Below are 25,693 nucleotides of genomic sequence, written 5' to 3' on the forward strand. Positions count from 1 at the left end.
GCTTTATCGAAATTTGAACCTTTACCCTATGGTAGGGATTCTGTTGAATATAAAATAATAACGAGAACAACATACTGGAGGATAATTAAATAATTATATATGGTGACAAAAGACGAATACAATCGCCCCCAGCGCCCCCACCAACTCATCCCAGGGCCAACTAGGGCCAACACGGAAGAGGTAAATCACGGACGCCTACTAACTTTTGGAATAGTGATTAACACATAAGGGAGACATTTACCTCGGCTTTATCGAGATTCGAACCACAGACCTCATTGTGACAACATCTCATGCGCTACTCACTAGATCCATCCGAGGGAACAATTAAATAATTATACATGAGCTATTGCTTGGAAATACCTTTTGATGATTTCAAAAAAATAGGGTGCTCTTCTAACTTTTGCTCATAAAATTTGAAATTAAAAACTATCATTTACAATATTACAAATATTAAGGTATCTAAATGGAAAAGAGTGAGAGGAAAGGTACCCTTTAGGAAATTTGGAATTAGACACGCCCAATGGAAAATTCTTAATTTTGGGGGTGCAATTTGATAATTTACCATTTACTTATCGGGTCGGATCCTTTCTCTAATAAATCGGCCGTCCCCGCTTCTACCCTCTTCGTTCCTCTCTCATTCATTCCTTCCTTTTGAATCGTAGACCAGGCGATTCTGTCGGCGGCCGCCGCTTCCGGTTCCTGTTCCAGAGCCGCCGCCAGCGTGATTAATTTCGAATCCCCCAGATCCGCTTTCGCTCTCTCCCGTAGCAATGAAAAGGGGAGCCAAGCGCGTCGCCTTTGCCTCCGATTTCGCTGCCGATGCTGCCGTACGTTTATCTTCGTCCCTCATCCTCGCAGCTTCTTGAGCTCGAGTTTGGCGTTCATCTACCGATGTTCTATTTATTCCTCATCAAGGACTGTAAGATTTGATTGGCGGCGCTTTGTTGCAGTTCTAGCCGGTTGCCTGGTTAGGGTTCCTCGCAGTGGGAACTGAACTAATGGGATGTGGCACCTAGGAATTATTGGCCATGTTTCTAGGGAGGAGCGTAGATTTCAAAAATAAAAAAGAAAAACTTTGGTGAGAGAGATGTAGTAAGGAATTAAGTTAGAAAGGAATGAGAGATTCGTATGAGAAGAGAGAAATGTAAGTTCACGAAACTCGACTTGAGATAAAGCTCGTTAGTTTGAGTATGAAGGCAAGTGGCTCTTGAGCGATGCCCTTATATCAACTATTTTCCATCAGATGCCATCTTCTGTTGCATGGACTTTTCTAAGAGAAAAAATTCTGCAAAACCTGTGAGAACACCATTTGGAACTTCATCTGAATCCTAAGCCAAGTAGCACAATGTGCAAAAGTAGATGAGAACTATTTGGACTTCATCTTAATCATAAGCCACGTAGAAATATGTCAGTCAAGACAAATTGAACAAAACAACTTGGCTTTGAGTTCCTTGAAGACCATATGAAGTTAGAAATTTGAGTATCTAGTGTAACTAAAATATCATATTTGCATTTGCATTTGTCTTGTATTGTTTTCTGATTTTTTGTTGCTTTGTTCAGTTTGCGTGGCTAACAATGAGGTTTTATTGTTCTTTAATATTTTAGTTTAAGTTTTACAAGTGTGGTCACGTATTTTTGCTATAGCAAATGTGATGTGGTTTCTTACTATGTTTGCATATTTTACTATAGTAAATACGATGTGTTTCCTGATTGTTTATTAATTGAACTAAAAGGAAAGGGATGTACAACTTGATGAGAAACATCAAGTGAGTTAAACATTATTGACCACATGGAGAGTAGCAACTTCGTTTTGATAGTCGTGCAAGGTTTCCACCTAGCAGGTATATTCACGTCATGCCCCACTTGATATTACAGCTTGCAAGGAACTTTAGCCCAACATAGATTTATTGGTAGTCGGCAAGGAACATTTGAATTTTCCAAATAATTTGCCATCTGAGTATTCTTGAGACAAACATCAAAACACTCTGATAGGTAGCCACTTTGACAGGGGGCTCACTGATCTCAATTTGCGTGATTGCTAGAACTTTTCTTAGATTGATAATATGTGGTTACTTTTAAGTCATTTTTATGCTAGATTATCCTAATTTATAAGTTAATTTGTGAGTAGCCGATATTACTTTGAGCATAGTTATACCACAAAATATTCAGACTGAAGTGGGGATATCATATGCATTCCCATACCGAAGATCCTCTTCACAGTAAGGTTTCTTATATCACTATTTGATGTGTTTGATTCTTCACTACTTTTGTCTGGAGTGGGCACAAGCAATGTGAGAGATTCAGGGTACATGTTAAATTTTTGTTAACATGTCAATTTGTCATTCATATTTTTATAGGTAGGTTGTGAACTGCTCAAAACTATTCTAATTGCTTGGAAATGCTAATTTGATTCTTGTATGCCTTGACTTTCAATATTCTTTATAAAACAATAAGTTGGCACATGAAAATTAGAATTGATCTCAAATCTTCTGTGATTTCCCTTTAGACATTGTTCCTTTGTGTTTAACAAGAATTATCATGTAGTCACAAAATTTTGGAGATTGCATCTCTTGGATGGGTTGCGTATTACATATAGTTTCCTTATTAAATTACGTAGTTTGTCAATTTTCCATAGTGTTCAATAATACATTAAGCAAACATTATTGCCAAGAGGCAAATATACTACTGTGCCACATGATATTGCGCAACAAGAGTTTGCGATGCAAAAAAGAGAATTTCAAAGAGAAAATCAATCTAGCTTACTTATTTATTCTTTGATTCTTTCTGACTTATTAGACCATATTTTTGGCTTATCAGAAGAGGTCTCTATTTCATTGCTTTTGTTATTCAGTCAATGTTTTTTTTGGCTCTCCAAATATTCTATTATGTATGACTAGATTGCTAATTGAGGCATGCAATCCCGTGAGATTGTTGGCTGAGACACTATTTATCTTGATCATGTATCTGAAATCTATGATGAGTTGTATATGCAACAAGAATAGGACAGAAGAGGAATATTGTGCTTCTGTTATTCTAATTTGCACTGTTCAGGCCTGTGTAATGTTTTCCCCCATTTTCAAATTGATGCAGCCAGAGAGTAAAAGAGTAATGGATGGACCCTCTTTTCATGTTGACAGGGTGGAGTCTTCCCATCAGCCTTTGATGGCGGGCCCACCATTACATCCACAGCGTGCGGAATCAGCTCAACGGCAAGTGAGGGCTCTTAATTCCCAGTTTGTAAGGTTGTTTTCTTTAGTCTTCATTTTAGTTTGCTTATTCACTTTTAAAGCATGTGTATCTCTGATTACAGATTCTCCATGTTGTATCTAGCATGACTATGAGTATAAATTTCATGGATGTATTTCTTTTGACACAGGTTTGTGAATCATTGTACACAAAAGAACTATGTTTTGTTTTTGCCTTAGTTTGGTATACTAGGGTTATCAATTTTTTCATGGCATATTAGGGGTTTCCAGTTATCTCCTTTTCTATATTGTTCCTTTTGGTCATCAAAACCAATGGTATGTCGAGTTAGCTGATAATTTCTGACTTGCTGATCATGCCAAACAATAGATAGAGAATCTCACACTCCTGGTAATTATAATGCTTAATGTGGTTCTACATAGTGACACCTAAAAGTATTTGTTCTGAAGCCGCTGAACATTTATTTGTTGTCTACTTTTATGGCTAGTCACTCAAAGATGTGATTTCTAGTTTCACAGGAATTTGGTCATAGATTAATAGATGATCATCTTGATTCTTTAACTCATTATGATCTTACCTTAGTTTTTTAGGTTGTTCATTACTTCTATGTTGACTCTTCTTGTTGTAGCTTTCTTGTTGAATCTAGTGGATTTTGTATGTTTACTTAAACAGCTGGGTGCAGTCACAATTAGAAAAGCATCCAGATGAGCTTTGGGAAGATGGTGTTAACGACTATCTCTCTCATGCGTCTTCTATAAAGGTAGGTCAAATATTGTCTTGCTTTTGAGTTCTCTGTAACTTACAGATTTAGAATTATCCACATTTTCTTTAGCACACATATACCATTATGACTTTTTTTCTGTTCTGTGATGCTATGTTATTGGGCAGCAAATTTTTCTGTATTATCAACATCATGCATAGACTCCATTGGCACTTGTGTATTCTCATCATTATACCATGTTGTGTGCTACTTGTGGCTCATATAATGTTAGTTGAGCAAATGAATCTATTGAGGCTATTCTAGGAAATTATATTTACATTGTTCGTTATCTGATTGATAATCATATTGGAAATCAGGAATCTTTCGTTATTTCATTATTATTTATTGCTGTTTTTCCATCATGCTTTAACTTACTATGATACTATCACTTGAGAAAGAAGCATGTGGAGTGATACAATGTTCCATATGAAATTAAGTTATGGTTTGTTGTTATGAGATGACAGTAATATCTAAATGTTCTGATATTTCTATTATTTAAAATTTAATAATGCATATTGTGTAAAAATCATGATGTCATGCCATGTGCAATGATGAGGTTCATCATGAATTTCAATCTTACCAATTAACACTTTTCAGTTTTGACTTCACAGATGTTAACTGCACTGTTTCTCAATTAAATAACGTGGATAAAACTTATTCATATGATGAGGTTGCTCACATAACTGTATTAGGTGGGTTAATAATTTCATCATTGAATTACAATATTCATGCTGGCATTGTAGGGCCTGTGGACATTGGACAAGAATTTCTTTAGATCTGTTAGTATAGGCTCTTTCAATATGCATTCTATTCGCACTGTCAATATTGTTTTTTTTATTATTTTAAGGATAGACATAGTTTCAGAAGATTGTTGGTTTCTATTTTTGCACGTGATAAGTGATCTCTCGTTTGAGTGACAAGTGATCAAACTTAAAGTATGTTTCAAATCCAAGATTAGGTATAAAATTCCCAAAATTCCCACTGGAACTTGGTAAAAGTATATAAAATCATCTTCAGCTTGAGCTCAGTTTCAAGGTGACTATTTGCTAAGTTGTTACACCACCTTGGATGTGCAGATGAAAAATCTTACAGGACACTGTATTTACCCATGGAGTTTGGAATGCCAACACTTTTCTGTTTCCCATGCAATCTTCTCCATAAATATCTTATTGCTGCGGCAATTTGTCCTCAGTTTGACAGATGGGATGAACTCCTAGATCCAAAAATCTCGTTGTTAATAATTGATAGCATGCTTAACGATGCTGTAATGTAATGCTGCATTGTTATTTTATGGAATCAACTCCCAATCAAGTACTTTTAACTTCTGTATTCTTTTACAGGGGGAATTCAAGGATGTTGTGGATTGGCTTAGGGCAAAATCTGCAAGGGAAAGAAATTTGCCAATTGCAAGATCAACAACTGATCAGAAAAACTTGGTGACCACATCTGGCTATAGTAATACAGAGATGATACAATCAGAAACAAGTAATGGGTTTACAAAGCAGCAACTCATAAATCCCATAACTAGCTTCTCCACTTTGCAGAAGCCCACTCAGAATTCTGGTTTATTTTCTTTCACCCAAATGCCAAGTTTTTCTGGTTGGTTTTTGTTATGGTTATGAAGGGATTTTGTCATAATTCAAGCTGTCCAATCACACAATCTCAATGGATTCACAGGTTCTAGCAATAACCAGAAGAACACCTTGGCCAATCTGTCGGAAAACAAGACAACAGCATTTCCATTGCTAACGACCAATGGGGTTGAAAAGCCTGCAACACTGCCTACCTTTCCAATCTTTCAAAATCCCAGCTTGCAGAGCACTGGTCTTTTCTCTTTCAGTCAAACACCAGTTTTCTCTGGTAATGGTTAATTCTGTTAACTTCTAGAATATTGTTACTCAAATCACCAAATTGGTTGAGCATTTATGTCTGATATTTATAAAACATCATAATTATGCATAAATTCATTGTAAAGATAACAATCAGCCAAATCAAGTGCATCAAAGGAAATTGTCAGAAGTCAAGTGTATGTTTAGGTGTTATAGTCACAGAGATGTTTCCTTTCTCTTGATAGTTGAGACTAGCAAATACTTTTACTGAAGTTACTGTAAATGTTTTTTTTCTAATTTTTATGATCAATCCTTGTGTTTTCCTTGTTTTATTTAGGAGCTCAAAGTGAGAATGCTACAAAAGCTGAAGTTTCAGGTGATGCAGATGAAGGTAGGGTGGGAAGGTCTCTAGTTTATAATGATTCTGATAGCACTCAAGTTATCTTTTCTAAATGTATTGTTGTAGTTTGACTACAAAATTAGACTTGGTCAGTAGGGATGGTAGGTAGCATGGGTGGTCGGTTATTAATTTGTGATTAAGAATTTATGTGACTGCATCATAATCTTCAATATTCAAGCCACTCTTCTAGAATGCTACCTTGTGACTGTACATTACCAAACAAATCTCTTGCAATTGCTATTTGAATATAAGTCAAGTTCATGGTTCCAGCATTTGTCAGGATTCTGTTCTAACAATAAAGTGCAAGGCTCAATTATTAGCATATGTGGCTTTATGCAGCAAATACACATAAAATATTCAGGATTCTATATATATATATATATTTTCTGTAAACAACAGAAGATGATCTGGAGAAGCCAAGTAGCCCGTCTTTGGAGAGAACTGAAGAGAAAGGAATAGTTGTTGTCCATGAAGTCAAATGCAAGCTGTACGTGAAGGTATCTGCTTATGAAGCAACTTCTTTTGTTATGACTTTTCATATTGTTTTGCTCCATTAGCTAAAATTCTACAGTTACTGTCATCTAAGTTTCTTTAGCATAGTAGTTAATGTTATAAACTTGTATTTCATGTAGTTTGTATCCATGTGCATTATTATATAGTTTGTCTGATTGCCACCACTGAATTTTCAGAAAATAGAAATATTTGTATTACTGCATTACCTTCCAACATAATTTACCTCTAAAACCTTTTGTCTATGGTTGTTGTGCTATATTTATCATTAGATGTCAAGCAAAACAAAAAAGAGTATAATGAATGGAGACAGAGTGATCATCACCAATTTGTTGAAATATAAACCTTAAAGTAGTTGGTGAATTAAACAATTTGACTATTTGCGAGTGTGGTTTATCTGATCAGTTCCAGCAATATTGGTTAAAAACATCTAAGGATCAATAAAAAAATAAATACATCATATTGAGTATTGTCTATGTTTGACTATCTTGTATCATATTGTGTGATCCACAAACATCATAATTGATTTCAAGGTCGAAGCAGACTTCACTCAAGGTCAATTTTTGGTTAAACCCGCTATTCAGTAGATCGAAAACATGAGAAAAGAGAATTTCCAACTAGCCACCTAATAAGTAACCAAATAAACATCATGTACTTGTTCATTGCTTATTTTGTTTGTAGCTCATTGCAATTATCACTATGACTGGAAACAGTTTGTATGCATCCCATGTGTTGGGGGTAAATTACATCCATCTTTCCTACCATTGAGTTGTTTGTAAGGCCATATCATTAGAATTAGACAGGCGATTTAGATATTTCATGTTGAGTATACATTGTATAATTACTGCCCATCATTCTTGAACTATAAAGTTACTATGATTTTATGATCATAACCCCACACTGGAATGGCAGGAGCTGTGTTGATGGAGCTTGCATGCATATCAAACTACACTTTGATTTTCATCTAATCTTGTTTTCTGATTCTGTAGGGATATGCTTAATACTATTGTTTTGATTTCTGCATTCAATTTTTAAGTATCTTTATATGAAAAAAAATACAGCCGGATAATCCTGATGACAAAGGATGGAAAGATATGGGTCTGGGTCATCTTTCCATTAAGTGCAAAGAAGGCGAAAAGAAAGCTACAAAAGATTCCAAGCCAACCATTATCATCCGAAATGATGTATGACATTCCATTGTTAATGCTTTTGCAGGGAAACATATTTTTGGTTGGTATGCTCTTGTATGTCAATGAATATGCATCACAGCTTTTGCAAGTGAAGAATGATGGTTCAATTTGTCATCTGAAATGAGCATGAAGAGTCAGAAATGAAATGTTCTATTTTTTATGTTGCCAAGAAAAACTAGATATTAGGAAAGAGACATCAACTTTAGTAGTGATTAGAAGGTTTGAACCTAGTTGCACTATGTATAACGAAAAGGTGAAAACCAAAAGGGTAGGCAGTTTGAAAAATGGACTCTTCCTGTTGTATGTGTATGGAGGAGCCCAGTCGAGAGACTCATCTCTTGTGTGGTCATCTCATCCTTTCAGTAATCTTTAACCCTCACTGAGTGATTTTCTTCGCTAAGTTCTTCAGTTTGTCACATGTTGCATGCACCAAGGAGAAGCCAATTGAGACACTTGTTCCTGAAATCTCTCTCTACTACTGTCTTTGTCAAAGATATTACATAGTTGGTATTATGTCATACATAGTTGGTTTAATCCCACATTGAATGTGTAGGTCTAAGGTTTTAGGTTTAGTTATATCTATGGTATAGTATGCACATTCGCTGAAGTAGCATCAATATAATTTATCCCTCCTACAAGAATTCAGTTTTTCAAAGCAGTAGTTATATAAAATGGACCTTGCCTTTCATTCTTTTTTTCTGTTTCCAGGAAACAAATGGATTTCTTTTTTCCATTTTGTTCTTCCTACTAGAGAGAAACTCCTTGCCTGCGCAGAAAAGTATGTTAATTTGATGAAATAGTGAGGAATTACTAGCCCTTTCATCTAGGCAAACTTAATAATTAAAAAATTGATGGGAATCGTCCACCTCATCCATGCTCATTAGGTATTTTCAATAAATATCGGCTTTTGTAGTATTATGCTGAAAGGTGTCAAATGACCTTTAGAAGCTTGGCATCAAAATATGTATGGAGTTTTTATTATTTGAATCACTCCTTATCCTAACCTCCAGTGAAGATCAAAGAGACCACAACAGTTCCTGCAAAATGCTTTCTTCAAATTAATTGCTTCTTTAGTATATTCTACCCTTAGAATTGTCATTGTTACTCAACCAACTCCTAGATAATAAATTTTTGATGCCACAGTCTAGTGGACCTGAATGTCTCCACATTAATTTAACCTTTTACGATAATGGTTGAGTTAGGTTGTTTCCATATCATTCACTGTGAGAAAATATTGCAGTTGTAGCAACCATGACTTGTTCATTTTTTTGTTTGTTTTATTGAATAGATAGGCATGCAGTACATTATGGTTTGTCTTATTGGTTGCATTCTGAATTTATTTCTATCACATTAACTTTGTCTCACATAGATTGAGATGCTAGATTACATGAATGCATTTTAATGCATTAAAAAAGAAAACAAATTAAAGAATAATTTGAGTCCAATTAAATTCTAAATTTGAAATTGTTGACTTTTTTGGTAAATTTTTTCTTTTGGCAATTAATTAGTGGATAATTATATTTCTAATTTTGGTCTAGTGCATTTGCCAATTTGATTATTTATTTTCTAGTTTTCATTAGGATTGGCTCTACAATAGAAGTTCAGATCTATTTTTCATCTTCAATCAAGAATTTCTATTTGTTTCTCTTTGTGAGAGTTTTCCCCCTAGTGAGGTTTGTTTGTTTGTCCAGCCAATGTGCTACATCACAATTGGATTGCTTCCATATATAAATAGATTGTAGCGTATTGAGTCATAGCTTATTTCCATGTTGGATTGAACTAGGAAGATAACTACCTAAAGGTTTTAATGTGTTCTAGGAGAGGTTATATGGTAATGCTTTTGATGAATCATTACTGGCTTACTGCAGAACCTAAGAGAAAATTACAATTTGATCATTGATATGTTGTTACAACTTTTATATGGAACAGTATGCTGAGTTTTATGTTTATTCATTATGATCGTTTAGACTGCATTTTTTTGTTGTTTTGTTGATTGATGACTTTCTTTTATAGGTTTTCTTTTTAGAGCTTGAATTGGGCTTTCCTCTATTTTTCATTGCAGGTGGGAAAAATTTTACTCAATGCGTTGATATATTCTGGGATAAAGATGAACATTCAAAAGAATACCATTGCTTCAGTTTTTCATACAACGGTAAACTCACAAAACTGACTTCATAATTTATTCTAGTCCTTGCCTTAGCTGGCTGGAGCTTTCTGATTCGTTTGCTATGAACAAATGTTATGTCCTTAAATAATATTCAAAAAATTACAGTTTATTGAACTACTAACTTTGGTGGACAAACATTTTAAATTTTAAAATCTATATCAAAAACTAATGTGGGAATTGCTCATGAATGGTTGAGAAAACTAAAAAAAAAAAGAGATAATTTTGCCTATTGGAGGCGGTTGTTTGTGCTTATTGGATTTAAACCAGATTAGGCAATGTATATTTGTTTTCCAATTTTCTTTGTAACTTATTTTTCAAGACACTGAGCTTAGTGCACTGAACTCCCTAGCCTTAAGAATGACCATTGGGAGAGGTTTCCACGAACTCAAAAACAGCTGAGTCTGATCAATTCCAACTCCACAGCAAATGGATTAACCTATACATTATTGGCTTCCTAGTGGTTTCATCTTAACCTACCCAACCCAACAGTCGCTAAAATACTCTTTCCTACTCGGTTGACATGATAAGAACTAAGGAACCATCAATTCATTTAAGGTGTGAGAGGCAACTGTATTGTAGTCCTCAGTAAATGTGAGCTTCCTTTCCAAGCATAGCATTTGAACATGTTTCATGAACTGACTTTGTTACATGGTACTAAGAATAGGAGCATATTCAATTTGTCTAACTTGAAATATTAATGGTATGAAAGTATGCATGTTCAACAGATTGGCCTAGGCAATATTCCTGGAGAATTGTCCCATTATCTAGAAAGTCAGTTTCGTTAGTTCTTTGCACATCAAGGTATATTGTGACTAATCACCGATGTTCGTTATGTTTATCCAGGGTGGTGCAAAGGGCGTTGTTGCTCGTACGTATCTTCTCCGGTTGAAAAATGAAGTGGAAACCTCAAATTTGGCATCTGTTATCAAAGACCATACTCCATCAGAATGAAGGGTTAAGAGGTTGAGCACACTTCTGTTTCACTTTCTTTTGTAACAGCCTGAGCTAGTATTAAATTATGCAAGATAATTTTAAAATGAATCGTTGTATTACTAAGTTTCTGGTGTCGAAACCAACAATAAGTTTTTCGCTAGAGCATTTGTTTGTTCTTGAAAGATAAAGCAGTCAAGTTAGATAATTATCTTGATGGATATGATCTCCCTGAATTTTCTTCCTTTCCAAAGTTTTTGATAATTAGATAGATCTTATTATTGGACCATCCTCATTGTAATGCCTGTAGCAGTGAAAGTGGTTTATGTTGGTATAATGATTTCTTTGCTTCTTGTTAGGTTTGATCATGGTGGTTTGATAATGTTATTTAGCTTGTTGATGTTTATCAAGTTTGGAGATGGAACACAAAGATTAATGGATCAATTATAATCTTGGCTTTGTTAATTTAAGAGTTTTATCTTAGGTCTTGAAAGCTTTTGAAAGATTATCTTTAGGATTAGTTGTGGACTAAAGCTTTTGGATGATGAACTAAATTGAGAAAAGCATCTACCTTCATTGAAGGTGGGTGGACCCAATTTTAATTATTGGTTGACCAACATTATGTTATGCAAAAATGGGTCAACCCAAAATTATGGTTAGTTAATTAACATTATTGCTTTTTTAATACTGAGTCCCCAAAAGTCATAAATATTGATGGACTATTAGGGTGCGTTTGGTTCAAGTTATCATATATAACCTTGGTTATATGGTCACCAGGTAATCACATAACCAATGTTATGGGGAATAAAACATAATTAAATGTTGTTTGGTTCAACCTAGGTAATGCAACAAAAATTTATTTGTTTGAAGGTTTAATAAATACTTTAGTTTAATATTTTACCGTATTACCCTCAGTTGCAAAATCAACTATAAATAATAATAATAATATTATTATTATTATTATTTATTTATTATGTTTTTTTACTTTTCTTTTTCTTGTATATTTTTTTTATTTTTTATGTGTTTTTATATTTTTTTTAATGTTTTTATATTTATATTTTTTTTACATTTTTTAAATTTTAATTTTTATTTATTTATTTTATTTTTAAATTTTTTATTTTAAAAATTTTTTAAATTTTTTATTTTAAAATTTTTTAAATTTTAAATTTTTTATTTTTAAAATTATTTATTTTAAAAAAATTTAAAATTTTTTAATTTTTTAAACATTTTTTTATTTTTTTTACATTTTTTAATATATTTTTTAACATTTTTTTCTCTTTTTTTCCTGTTTTTTCTTATTGGAAGGTATTTTTGGTAAAAAAAATTCGTTAATCCCGGAATCAAGAAAAAGTTTAGTTTTCTGAGGTTTTTCGATTCCGGGCTGCATTACCTTTTTGCTGACGTGTCGGGCATGGAACATTACTTAGAAATCATCCAATACCTAAGTCAAATAAGGTTTTTGTTGATAACCTTGGATGGATAATCAAGGTTATCAAGAATAATCCCGAATCAAATACATCCTTAGAGTTTTGTTTAGGGTTTTGGAAGTTAAATCGAATTAATTTATCAAAATTAAAAGTTTAGTTTGATTTAAAATTTTGATTTTTTTTATTAAAATATTAATTATTTTGATTAAATCTAGGTCTTAATTTTAAAAATTTGAGTTTAGTTAATTCAATTAGATTGAAAATAACAATAGTACTATTGTGTTATTTACTTTTTTTTAAGATTATATGTTGACCTTGTCTCAATGGTCCTACAAATCTAGGACATGGTATCAACTCGATTTTATTTTAGGAGCCATTATTGTATTATCTACTGTCGATTACTATAGCAATCAATTCGATTGATGTTTTTCATCATTCGATTGAAATCATCAATGGACAGTTAAACTTAACATATAATAATTTTTTTTAATCTAGTATTTAGCTCTTTAAATTGACTAATTTAAAAATGACTAATTTGATTTCACGGAAATTTCTGACCGACAATTAAGATAAATTAGGAAGTGCTAATGTAGATCCATCTAAATAATTAAGTTTCTGACCGACAACTAAGATAAATTAGGAAGTGCTAATATAGATTCATCTAGATAATCAAGTTTCTAACCGACAACTAAGATAAATTAGGAAGTATTAATGTAGACCTATTTAGATAGTCAACATTCTTACGCTTATTTTTTACTGTAGAAAAAATCTTTTGTAATATACCATAGTTGAATTTCGAATCTTAGATCTTTTAATTATTTATCGAAAGATTTAATCATTACACGATTATCTCGAGGACAATAGATTATTTATCGAATGTTCGATTTAACTTTCAATTGAAAGTTTGATTTATTTGATTTTTTTATTGAAAAGTTTGTTTGACTAGATTTTAAAAAAACGTAATTTTTGATTTCACCTCTACACGTAGGTTATGTTTATGTATTAGGGTGTAATCGATCTGAGTTGAACAGTAAGCTTGAACTCAGATTGAGCTGGAATTTGATTAAGCTTTAGTTCTTAAATTTGAACTTAGTTCATAATAAAATAAAATAGCTTAAGTTTAACTTGAACTCGAGTTTAAAAAAAAGTTTGTTTAAAAATCAAATGAGTTTAGTTCGAAGAGAGCAGATCCTTTGGTCCGTAAATTACGGATCAGGGGATGGTTCATTACACGAGAACTCTTGATTTGGATGGATCACATATTTAAATAGATAGGGTCCATCCAAATCAAGGGTCCACATCAGTGGACCATCCTTTGATCCGTAATTTACGGAGCAGAGGATCTCTACTATAGTTCGAACTTGTTTAAGATAATTAGATATAATAATTAATAATAATATTTTATATATATATATAAAAGATAAATCAATTACTTAATGAATAAGTTCATGAATAAATTCATGAGCCTCTTAATAATTATATTTACGAACCTGTAAATAAATATGTTCATGAGTTCACGAATTAAATATTGTTAAATTCGTGCTCGATTTGATAATATTTTCGTATTTGAAATTAGACTCGACCTCTGTTGGTTAACTTAATCGAAATAGTTTAAATATTTTTTTTTAATCGAGCCCTAAATAGTTTGAGGGGGGCTTCATTCGTTTACCCCGTAACAGGATTATCAGTTACTAATTAAATAGATTGGACACGCGTTAACTTTCTACCCGTCCGAATTCTGAGCACTTGGATCGATATGGGTGTGTGCCCTGGGCGGCCAAATAAATTCCCTACTTAATGAGCTTCAATTCGCCACATCGACCGTCACCAACTGTCTTGATTGCGCCCTGCCATATCCAACCCCACCCACGACGACTCTGCTCCTTTACTTAAACACCACACTCACCACCACTCTTCACTCCACTCCCTTCTCATGGCAGCTGCTGCTGGACTTGCCTGCCTCCTCTCCTTCCTCCTCGCCCTCTCTCCCTGCTCCTCCTCCCCGCCGCCTCGCAGCACCTACATCGTCCACGTCGCCGGATCCCACAAGCCCCACGCCTTTGCCACCCACTTCGAATGGTACGCCTCCGCCATCAACTCCGTCACTGCCTCCGCGCTGGATGAACCCGACGGTAATAGGATCGTCTACAGCTACGACACCGCCTTCCACGGCTTCGCCGCCACGCTGGGCGAGTCCGAAGCCGAGCTGCTGGGTCGCGTCCCCGGCGTGCTCGCCGTCCTCCCCGAGACGGTCTACGATCTCCACACCACACGGAGTCCGGAGTTCCTCGGAATTGGCCCGGAAGTCATCAGTAACGGAGTTTGGTCGTCGGGCCTCGCCGACCACGACGTCGTCGTCGGGGTGCTCGACACCGGGATTTGGCCCGAGAACCCCAGCTTCGCCGACGCGGCGCTGCCGCCCGTGCCGGCGAGGTGGAAGGGCGCGTGCGAGGTGGGCGGCAACTTCACGCGGAGCCACTGCAACAAGAAGATCGTCGGCGCGCGGGTGTTCTACCAGGGATACGAGGCCTCCGCCGGCTCCATCGATGAGAAGGCCGAGTTCAAGTCGCCGCGGGACCAAGACGGGCACGGGACCCACACCGCCGCCACCGTCGCTGGATCCTCCGTGCCGGGAGCCAGCCTGTTCGGCTACGCCCAGGGCACCGCGCGAGGCATGGCGCCGCGCGCGCGCGTGGCGGTCTACAAGGTCTGCTGGAGCGGCGGCTGCTTCAGCTCCGACATCTTGGCCGCCGTCGACCGAGCGGTGGCCGACGGGGTGGACGTGCTCTCCATCTCGCTCGGCGGCGGTGTGTCCGGGTACCAACGCGACAGCCTCTCTATCGCCGCCTTCGGCGCGATGGAGAAGGGCGTGTTCGTCGCCTGCTCCGCCGGCAATGCCGGCCCGGAACCCATCAGCCTCACCAACGTCTCGCCCTGGATCGCCACCGTCGGGGCCAGCACCATGGATCGGGACTTCCCGGCGAGCGTCAAGCTTGGTAGTGGAGTCGAATTCTCCGGCGTATCCCTCTACGGCCGCCGGCAAAATCTTTCGCCGTCACTAACGTATCCGCTCGTTTTCTTGGGCGGCGGCAACTCGAGCAGTCTCGACTCGAGATCGCTCTGCATCGAGGGCTCATTAGATCCCCTCGTCGTCGCCGGCAAGATCGTACTCTGCCACAGAGGCGTCAGTCCCCGAGTGCAGAAGGGACAGGTGGTTAAGGACGCCGGCGGCGTCGGCATGATCCTGGCCAACACCGTCGTCAATGGCGAGGAGCTCATCGCCGACAGCCATCTCCTGCCCGCCGTCGCCGTGGGACAGAAAACAGGGGAAGCGATCAAGAACTACATCAGGACTGCCGCTCGTCCCACTGCCTCCCTCTCCTTCCAGGGGACCAAGGTAGGGATCCGGCCGTCTCCGGTGGTGGCGGCCTTCTCGTCCCGCGGACCCAACATCCTCACCCTCGAGGTGCTGAAGCCGGACATGGTGGCTCCCGGCGTGAACATCCTCGCCGCCTGGAGCGGCGTCGCCAGCCCCACAAGCCTGGCCGTCGACCGCCGCCGCGTCGGGTTTAACATCCTGTCGGGGACCTCGATGTCTTGCCCGCACGTGGGCGGTGTCGCGGCGTTGCTCAAGGCCAAGCACCCCGAGTGGAGCCCCGCCGCCATCAAGTCCGCCCTCATGACCACCGCCTACCTCCACGACAACACCTACGCCCCTCTGAAGGACTCCTCCACCGGCGAACCGTCCAACTCCTACGACCACGGCGCCGGCCACATACAGCCGGCCAAAGCCGTGGACCCTGGCCTCGTCTACGACATCACCGCCGACGACTACTTCGAGTTCCTCTGCACTCAGAATCTGACCCCCCTTCAGCTCAGGGTCTTCAACAAGCACCGGCCCGACAGAAGATGTAGACACGCTCTCTCCTCCGCCGGAGATCTGAACTACCCAGCGATCTCCGGGGTGTTCCGGCGACGGCCGGCCGGCACCCTCACGCTCCGCAGAGTGGTGACCAACGTCGGCCCTGCGACTTCAACTTACAACGCGAGGGTGACCGCCTTCAAAGGAGCCGACGTGAAGGTCGAGCCGGAGACGCTGCGTTTCCAGCGCCGCGACCAGAAGCTTTCATTCAAGATCAGCTTCCGAACCACTTCTCCTCAGCCGTCGCCGGAGTTTGGAGCCTTGACGTGGAGCGACGGCGTCCATAAGGTTCGAAGTCCCATTGCGCTGATTTGGCTGCAGTGAAGTGAGTGTGATCTTGATAGCTGATTTCTATCCACTGCAAAAGAAGGCATGATCGAGCAAAGGAATCCATTTCCAGCGGCAGAGGGAACAGGAGAATGATTGGAATCTGTATCAATCAGAACCTTTTTTAGCATAATAAACGCATTAGCATTTGCTTTTAACAGTTTTGGAGCTCAATCTTGCCTTATTTTTAGTAAAATATTTTGAAAAAAAAAATTAAAAAAAAGATGGTCAGGATTTATCAAATCATTAGATTAGATGGACACTATCTTTAAAAAAAGGACACTCTATTTCGAGAATACCTTAAACTCCTACTAACTGTAGGACATACAACAGTTATAATTAGCAATTATATCGTGTAATACTAACCAAACTGTACAACATATAACAGTTATAATTAGCAATTATATCGTGTAATACTAACAGAATTGTTGTAGTATTGTATCAGTTATTTAAGTAATTATTTATAATTATTTTAAAATAATTTGGATGAAATTTAAATAATTTTAAACAAGTTAATAAATAGTGTTTTGATATAATAGTATTAAAATTTTAAAATTTAAGATTAAAATAGGAGTATGTAATATCTTTTATAACTGTTTTAAAGTAATTTATCAATTAAATAATTTTAATCAAATTTGATACGGTGAAATAATGGGGGCCTGGAAGTTTGTGTTGGTGCGGGAAGCATCTGATGATTGAACTCGTGTTTTGATAATGACAAAGAATTTAAAGTTAAGATGTTTTGTATTCTAACAAGTCTACTTGAGGATTTCAGGAAAGTCCTAACTGCGGTTAGGCAAATGAATAAAACCCTAGGGGGTGGTAACCCTATGCGGAAAGTCTTGGCAGGTCGATAACTTCAGGCAAAAAGTCCTAGGGGGTGGTAACCCTAGGTGGAAAGTCCTTGTGTCGTGAGTCAGGTGAAAGACTGGACTAGCCGGAAAGCGGATGTCCAGCAGAAAGTCCGGAAGTATCGAGTGCTGAGCAAAAGTCCAGTCGATTTGGAGAATCGTACTGGCAACAGGTAAAATCTCCTGAGTGGAGTAGGTGAGGACGCGTTCCTCGTAGAGGGAACAGTAGGCGTCGAGTCGACCTAGGGTTTCCGGTTGGAAATCCGAAGTCATACCCGGATAGTCCGGAGACTGTCTTAAATATTCTTTATTATCCATGATGTTGTTTTGTGCTAACTTTGTGTTGCAGGATGTTGTTTTGGGACTAACATATCTTGCAGGTACAAAATAACGATGATTTTCCTCGGATGAACAGTGTCCGAGGCGCCTCCATGGGGCTTAGAGGCGCCTCGGGCTCAAAATCCTGAGCTGGCGCGAAGAGCAAGCTTAAGGCGCCTCGGAGGGGTTTAAGGCGCCTTAGACAGCTTGGAGGCGCCTTGAATAGGCTTAAGGCGCCTTGAATAGGCTTAAGGCGCCTTCAAGTCGCGGCAGTCAAAAGATTATCCCAGCAAGCAGATCGGGATAAAATTTAGGTTTAAGGCGCCTTGGAGCTTGTTTAAGGCGCCTTGAACACTGTTTATAAAGGGGGTTCGACCAGCAGCTCAATCCAGTGTGTTCCAAGTCTTCTTTACTCAACGTGCTACTCCGAAAGACTCCCGGAAGTGCTGCTACAAGTCTCCGACGACCCAGAGCTCCGAGATTTCTCGTTTTCGTCGTCGGTATAGATTTCTTTTATCGCATCTCTTGTAATACTTAGTTTGTAATAATCGAGCTTATAGTTGTTGCCCACCGGAAGCAATCAAGGATCGCGGGCCTTCGAGTAGGAGTCGCCTTAGGCTCCGAACGAAGTAAAATCGACCTGTGATCTTGTGTGCTTGCTTATTTTTTCCGCTGCTTTAATTAACTCTTACGCTTTTTACGATTCCGATACGAACGAAATAGCCACGAGCGCTATTCACCCCCCTCTAGCGCGTCTCGATCCAACAATTGGTATCAGAGCGGGGTTATTTTGAACTGGTGCAACCACCATTCAAAACGTTTTTCTTCGTGGTATTTTGTTTCAGAGTCAATTAGCTAATTAGCTAAAGTTCTAATTTTTTAATCAGTGTTGCTCAAAGTTGGTCAATACCATTTGAGCTCGTTATTTTTTTTTCTTCCCGCACTACTAATCCAAGACACAGTCTTGGAATAGATCTTTCTGTTTTTGCTTATCTAGGTCTAAAATGACTCAACAAGAAGGATATAGCACTGTTCGTCCCCCACTATTTTCCGGAGAAGACTTCGGATATTGGAAGTGGCGAATGGAGATATATCTGAAGATCCAATTCGACACCTAGATGATCGTCAAGACAAGACTGCAACTACCAATTGATACGGACGGTAAGCCTACATCCTGTGAGAACTGGGAACCAGCCTTCATAAAAAAAGTGGAAGCCGACGCCAAAGCTACCTGCACCATCCAGTGCGGTCTTACTAAGGAGGAACTCAACAGAGTCGGTCCCTTTTCAACCGCAAAGGAACTCTGGGAGAAACTGATCGAACTTCACGAGGATACCTCGAAAACCAAGGTAAGTAAGCGTGATTTATTATTTAATAAATTATATAATTTAAAAATACAGGAAGGTGAGACGGCAAGCCAACTGCACGCACGCATCCAGGACATTCTTAACTCTCTTCATGCAATAGGACAGAAAGTTGAAAACCGGGACGTCATAAGGTACGCATTAAATTCGTTTCCAAGGAGTACATTGTGGGCATCAATGATAGATGCCTACAAGGTCTCCAAAGACTTATCTTCTTTAAAGTTAGACGAGTTATTTTCTGAATTTGAACTTCATGAACAAACTAATGCACAACCATCCGAGAAGGGTATTGCTTTGGTTGCAGGTACGAGTCAAACACGGGAATCAAGAGTACGGCGAAAAATTAAATCGGAATCAGAAGACGAATCCGACTCAGAAGATTCAGAGGATGAACTGACCAGCGAACTTGTGAACCTTGTGAAGAAGCTCTACAGGAAGAAGGGCTTCAACAAGAAAGATCTGAAGAAGGCAGTTCAGTCCAGGGAGGCCCAACCGAACTCAAAGGTAAAATTCGAAGTCACTTGTTACGGATGCAACCAGAAGGGGCATATCAAAGCCAACTGTCCCAACCAAAAGGAGGCCAAAAAGCAAAGAAGAAAGAAGGCCCTGAAAGCAACCTGAGACGAATCTTCTTCAGAGGACGACAACGATGAACTTGATCAAACAAGTCTACTTGCACTGATGGCCCGGGACCAGATCATCAAGAGCGAGTCAGAAGCTGAGTCCGAGCAAAGCCACGGATCCGCATCCGTTTCAGAAGGGCCAGAATCCAATGTAAGTATTCCAAGGCTTAACAATTTAGTTAATTACTTACTTCGCAAACTAGCTAAATCAAACCTTAGGATTAAATCACTTCTAAAGGAAGTAGTCGTCCTTAAAGAAGTGACAAAAACTAATTCTTTACCTAATCTAGTTCAAACTGGAAACTCTACTCAAGTTTAAAAACTTGAGGAAGAAAACTCTAGTTTGAAAAATCAGGTAAAAGATCTAAAAATGACTTTAGAAAAGTTTTCTCTGGGCTCCAAAAATTTGGATCTAATTCTTGGGACACAAAGAACCATTTACAACAAAACTGGGCTGGGATATAAAAGTAAAAAGAAATATAGATCTTATCTATCCTTAATAAATAAACAAAATAGTAAATCAGTCCAAGCATGGGTCCCCAAGTCCAAATTGATCAATCAAGTTGGACTTGGCCAATACTGGGTTCTGAAGGATCAAATATACTACCTCGATAAACCATACCGAGGATATGATCCAGGGAAAGCTAAAAGAAAAACTATCTTGAAGTTCTAAATTCAAAATTCAAAAATTCGAAATTAAATTCTAAATTCAAAATTCAAAAATTCGAAATTAAATTCTAAATTCAAAAATTCGAAATTAAATTCTAAATTCAAAATTCAAAAATTCGAAATTAAATTCTAAATCAAAATTCAAAAATTAGAAATTAAATTCTAAATTCAAAATTAAAAAATTCGAAATTCAAAATTCAAAAATTCGAAATTAAATTCTAAATTCTAAATTCAAATTCAAATTCAAAATTAGATGGTGGATCCAAACTTGCTGGCACCTCCAACTGAACTACCCGACAGGGTAACTGAACCTAATTTACCCGAAATGGGTTAAACAAGAGTAGATTACCCGGCAGGGTAATTAAGGCTAGCTTAAAAAGAGCTGAGTTTAACTTGAACCACAATACCGGTGAAGTTTTTGGATGATAGTACGTTAGGGAAACTTAGGCATCGCATGTCTAGGAAGATATGGCTTCGACCTGGTGCATTTGGCTAAGTGGAACTGACCGAAGCTACCCTTAAATGGATCCTAACAAGTTAGACCAAGGATTAGTATTAAGTACAATGGGTAGGACTATTTGGAAAACCTCGAAGGCATGGTTACTTTAATGAGCTCCGAGTGACTCACCATAGCCCAGAAGTTTATCCAAAGAATGCTTACTTGTTGAACCCAAAGCTAAACCTGAATCTAACACAAAGTTAAACCAGACTCTTAAATTCAACAATAATTCATCTCACAACAATTATAGGATTCCCTAATTGACAACCTAGATCAGGTGAGATGACTAAGAAATTAAAATTAATTATTTTAAAATTATTTACTTAAAAATTCAAAATTACTTTAAAAACTTAAAGTTCAAAATTATTTTAAAAACTTAAATTTCAAAATTGCTTTAAAAACTTAAATTTCAAAATTATTTTAAAAACTTAAATTTCAAAATTATTTTAAAAACTTGAATTTCAAAATTATTTTAAAAACTTAAATTTCAAAATTATTTTAAAAACTTAAATTTCAAAAATGTTTTAAAAAAAAACTCAAATTTCAAAAACTTGAATTTTAAAATTATTTTAAGAACTTAAATTTCAAAAATGTTTTTAAAAACTCAAATTTCAAAAACTTGAATTTCAAAATTATTTTAAGAACTTAAATTTCAAAAATGTTTTAAAAAACTCAAATTTCAAAAACTTGAATTTCAAAATTATTTTAAAAAACTTAAAAATGTTTTAAAAAAACCCAAATTATTTTAAAAAACTTGAATTTCAAAATTATTTTAAAAACTTAAATTTCAAAATTATTTTAAAAACTTAAATTTCAAAATCATTTGTTTTCAAAATCCATTAAACCTTAAATTTTTTTTTATATATTAGAGGGTAGGGCGCCTCCTGGAGGCGCCTCCCATAACTGGAAGGCGCCTCAAAGAGCGGCGGGAAAGTTCCCGCCGCATCACCATTAAGGCGCCTCCTAAACCTACTCAAGGCGCCTTAAACACGCTTAAGGCGCCTTCAGTTTCTAGCATTAGAAAACGAACAGAATCCTTCTGTTCGTTTTTCTGCCGACGCCGAGCATTACCTCCGCGTGCAGATTCGAGCAACCAAGGCGCCTTCATCCAATTTAATTTTCCCTCTACACTTGGCAATGCCTCCTAGGTATAATCTCAAGCCTTCCTGTTCATGTTCTCTGCAATATTTCTGCTTATTTCTGTCAATTTCATGCAAAATCATTGAAAATAGGAAGCGCCGACACGTTGACCCTAATCCAGTTAGAATTCCATCAGCAGATATCAGATTTCCCACTATACATCTTAAGGAGACTTTTGCTAACTATGTTTTTGAACCAGTCAAACCTAGATATGTAAATAGGACCTTTTATACCCAGTTTTGTCAGCCATCCATCCAAATGATCGAATACTATCAACTGGACCAATTGGTTTACTGCACTGATACAATAAACCAGGAGTTATGTGCACAGTTTTATCACAACCTTGAGAGGGTTGATGATAATATATACTCCACTAGAGTTGCTGGTGTTGACATTGAGCTGACTCCCACCCTGCTACGCACCACCCTAGGACTTAGGGTTTCTGAGTCTACTTTTTTATGCTACCCCCAGTAGGGACCTGCCATTTGGCGATCCTTATTCCCACATTACGTTAGATACTATCTACACGTATTTCTTTGGGGAAGAGAGACATGTTGGCCTGACTGAGTTCAAGTCAGTCTCTCGTCGGGTTCAGGACTATATGATGTATAGGGTCCTGACAACATGTATTTTGCCGATCTCATCTCGGGATGTCCCGAAGATGAGATCTTCACACTCATTTTTCTTGTACGCCCTGTGTCATCGATTTGACATCGATATAGCCTTGCATATGTTTCAGAACATTATCTGTGCATCTGGGACAGTCACCTCTAGGACAGTACACATGCCCTATTGTCATATTCTGACACGTTTTTTTTTCAACTATAGAGGGTATAGATGTGACCAGGGGAACAATCATTCCTCTTACTATATATGACGAGCTAGGATCCCGTAGTTGTAGACTAGCCGGTGCTGATATCACAGCTGATAGAGTTCTAGCCTGGACAGGACGACCACAGCCAGCAGCTGCCCCTATCGCTCCAGCAGCCGAGGATATCCCAGGCGAGGGAGAGGAGTGGGCTGATTTCTTAGCCGAGGCTCTTTTCTCAGATCCCTCCCCGTCTGCCAGACCATCCACCTCAGCTGGACCTTCGACATCTACATCACTCTCCGTTGAGGACCGACTTGCTCGACTCGAGGTCGAGTCCATCCAGACATGACGGATAGTTCTCTCTATTCGATCTGAGATGGCTACCGGATTTACGTCCCTTCGTGACGAGATACGACGTCTGGGTTAGCCAGCACCCGAGCATCCCCATGCACCATCCTTCGCTGATGACCCTCCAGCTGATGCTCCTCACATGGATGATCCATCTATTTGATATGACTATTTTTATGCATTGTACTATGAGCATCTGCACTACCTATTCATTTTGTTAGACTTCTTTGAAGGGTTATGTACTTACCTGAATACTTAGTCAGTTTCACAAATTCTGGATTTACTTATCATTTTTTTTTCTAGGAAAAATAATTTTCAAAATTCCCAATTTCCTAGATTGTTCAAAAAAAAAAATTTGAAATAGCCTAGGCTTTCCCCTAGAAATCATGTTCCCCTAGAATTCAGCCAGAGCATCTCACAAACACCTAGGTATACCTTGATTGTGATTGAAAAACATAGAACGGTGTGAGATGCATAGGGTAAAGCCTGGACTCAAGAATACTGATATCTGTGCATCAATATGAGTCTGGGCGTTAAATACGCAATATACATTAATCAAGTTAAGTCCTCCAGCTCTAGTCAAATCTATCTGGACCAAAGTAACTTAACTTGAGTAACCAAGTGAAAGCTACTGTCCTGTAGACAATCAGTAAGTAACTAAAGGTTAGACAGTTGATAAAGGATACTCAATTTTTTAGTTAAGAATGTTTTGAACCTCAGGACTCTGGTACCTAGTAAGTTAAGGACCAACTGAATTTGAACCAACTGAATTATAACTCATGCTTGGACTTAAGGACCAACTGAATTTGAACCTAAACCAAATTTAAAATATTATCCAAACTTAAGTTTACTATCAATACTTCCATCTATGCATCATTACAATCTTGATATTCACATCCTTACTGAGCCTAGCTAACTGTAAAATCTATCTTTGCACTTAACTAAGAAAAATCTAGTCTATTATTTTTTGATATATGGCAAAGCGGGAGTGTAGTAAAATTCAACAGTTAAGAGGGAGCAACAGTTAAGGGGGAGCATAGAGTTTTAGCAAAATTTGTAATTAGCAAATTTGCCTGTATAAAATGGTGATTTATTTTTTGGATTACTTAACTTTGAATTTGAGTTGTCATAATCAAAAAGGGGGAGATTGTTGGTGCGGGAAGCATCCGACGATCGAACTCATGTTTTGATAATGGTAAAGAATTCAAAGTTAAGATGTTTTGTATTCTAACAAGTCTACTTGAGGATTTCAGGAAAGTCCTAACTGCGGTTATGCAAAGGAATAAAACCCTAAGGGGTGGTAACCCTAGGTCATAGGGGGTGGTAACCCTATGCGGAAAGTCTTGGCAGGTCGATAACTTTAGGCAAAAAGTCCTACGGGGTGGTAACTCTAGGTGGAAAGTCCTGGTGTCGCGAGCCAGGTGAAAGACTGGACTAGCCGGGAAGCGGATGTCCAGCAGAAAGTGCGGAAGTATCGAGTGCTGAGCAAAAGTCCAGTCGATCTGGAGGATCGTACTGGCAACAGGTAAAATCTCCTGAGTGGAGTAGGTGAGGATGCGTTCCTCGTAGAGGGAACAGTAGGCGTCGGGTCGACCTAGGGTTTCCGGTTGGAAATCCGAAGTCAGACCCGGACAGTCCGGAGACTGTCTTAAATATTCTTTATTATCCATGATGTTGTTTTGTGCTAACTTTGTGTTGCAGGATGTTGTTTTGGGACTAACATATCTTGCAGGTACAAAATAACGATGATTTTCCTCGGATGAACAGTGTCCGAGGCGCCTCCATGGGGCTTGGAGGCACCTCGGGCTCAAAATCCTGAGCTGGCGCGAAGAGCAGGCTTAAGGCGCCTCGGAGGGGTTTAAGGCGCCTTAGACAGCTTGGAGGCGCCTTGAATAGGCTTAAGGCGCCTTCAAGTCGCGGCAGTCAAAAGATTATCCCAGCGAGCAGATCAGGATAAAATTCAGGTTTAAGGCGCCTTGGAGCTTGTTTAAGGCGCCTTGAACACTGTTTATAAAGGGGGTTCGACCAGCAGCTCAATCCAGTGTGTTCCAAGTCTTCTTTACTCAACGTGCTACTCCGAAAGACTCCCGGAAGTGCTGCTACAAGTCTCCGACGACCCAGAGCTCCGAGATATCTCATTTTCGTCGTTGGTATAGATTTCTTTTATCGCATCTCTTGTAATACTTAGTTTGTAATAATCGAGCTTATAGTTGTTGCCCACCTGAAGCGATCAAGGATCGCGGGCCTTCGAGTAGGAGTCGCCTTAGGCTCCGAACGAAGTAAAATCGACCTGTGTTCTTGTGTGCTTGCTTATTTTTTCCGCTGCTTTAATTAACTCTTACGCTTTTTACGATTCCGATACGAACGAAATAGCCACGAGCGCTATTCACCCCCCCCTCTAGCG

The 25,693-nt window shown here is 38.3% G+C and overlaps 2 protein-coding genes across 6 annotated transcripts; both read left to right on the forward strand.

Annotated features, from left to right (window-relative positions):
* The first annotated feature begins 615 nt into the window (after positions 1–615).
* Positions 616–11,213, forward strand: LOC122010094. 5 transcript variants are annotated; one of them, XM_042566482.1, is made up of 10 exons: positions 616–827; positions 3,091–3,242; positions 3,877–3,964; positions 5,305–5,563; positions 5,642–5,824; positions 6,131–6,184; positions 6,593–6,690; positions 7,765–7,887; positions 9,956–10,045; positions 10,904–11,213. In XM_042566482.1, the coding sequence occupies exons 1-10, from the start codon at positions 771–773 to the stop codon at positions 11,009–11,011; spliced, it is 1,212 nt and encodes a 403-aa protein (XP_042422416.1). In that variant the 5' UTR covers positions 616–770; the 3' UTR covers positions 11,012–11,213. The 5 variants fall into 5 exon arrangements, with proteins under 5 accessions (XP_042422416.1, XP_042422419.1, XP_042422417.1 ...); XM_042566485.1 differs by having other exon boundaries at positions 621–827; positions 3,138–3,242; positions 5,305–5,527; XM_042566483.1 differs by having other exon boundaries at positions 622–827; positions 3,138–3,242.
* A 3,104-nt stretch (positions 11,214–14,317) lies between these two features.
* On the forward strand, positions 14,318–16,826 carry LOC122010095 (subtilisin-like protease SBT1.3). The gene has a single exon (XM_042566486.1). The coding sequence runs from the start codon at positions 14,351–14,353 to the stop codon at positions 16,661–16,663; it is 2,313 nt and encodes a 770-aa protein (XP_042422420.1). The 5' UTR covers positions 14,318–14,350; the 3' UTR covers positions 16,664–16,826.
* Positions 16,827–25,693: the final 8,867 nt, after the last annotated feature.

Source organism: Zingiber officinale, chromosome 8A (genome assembly GCF_018446385.1).
Source record: "Zingiber officinale cultivar Zhangliang chromosome 8A, Zo_v1.1, whole genome shotgun sequence".
In the NCBI taxonomy this organism is placed as follows: Eukaryota; Viridiplantae; Streptophyta; class Magnoliopsida; order Zingiberales; family Zingiberaceae; genus Zingiber; species Zingiber officinale.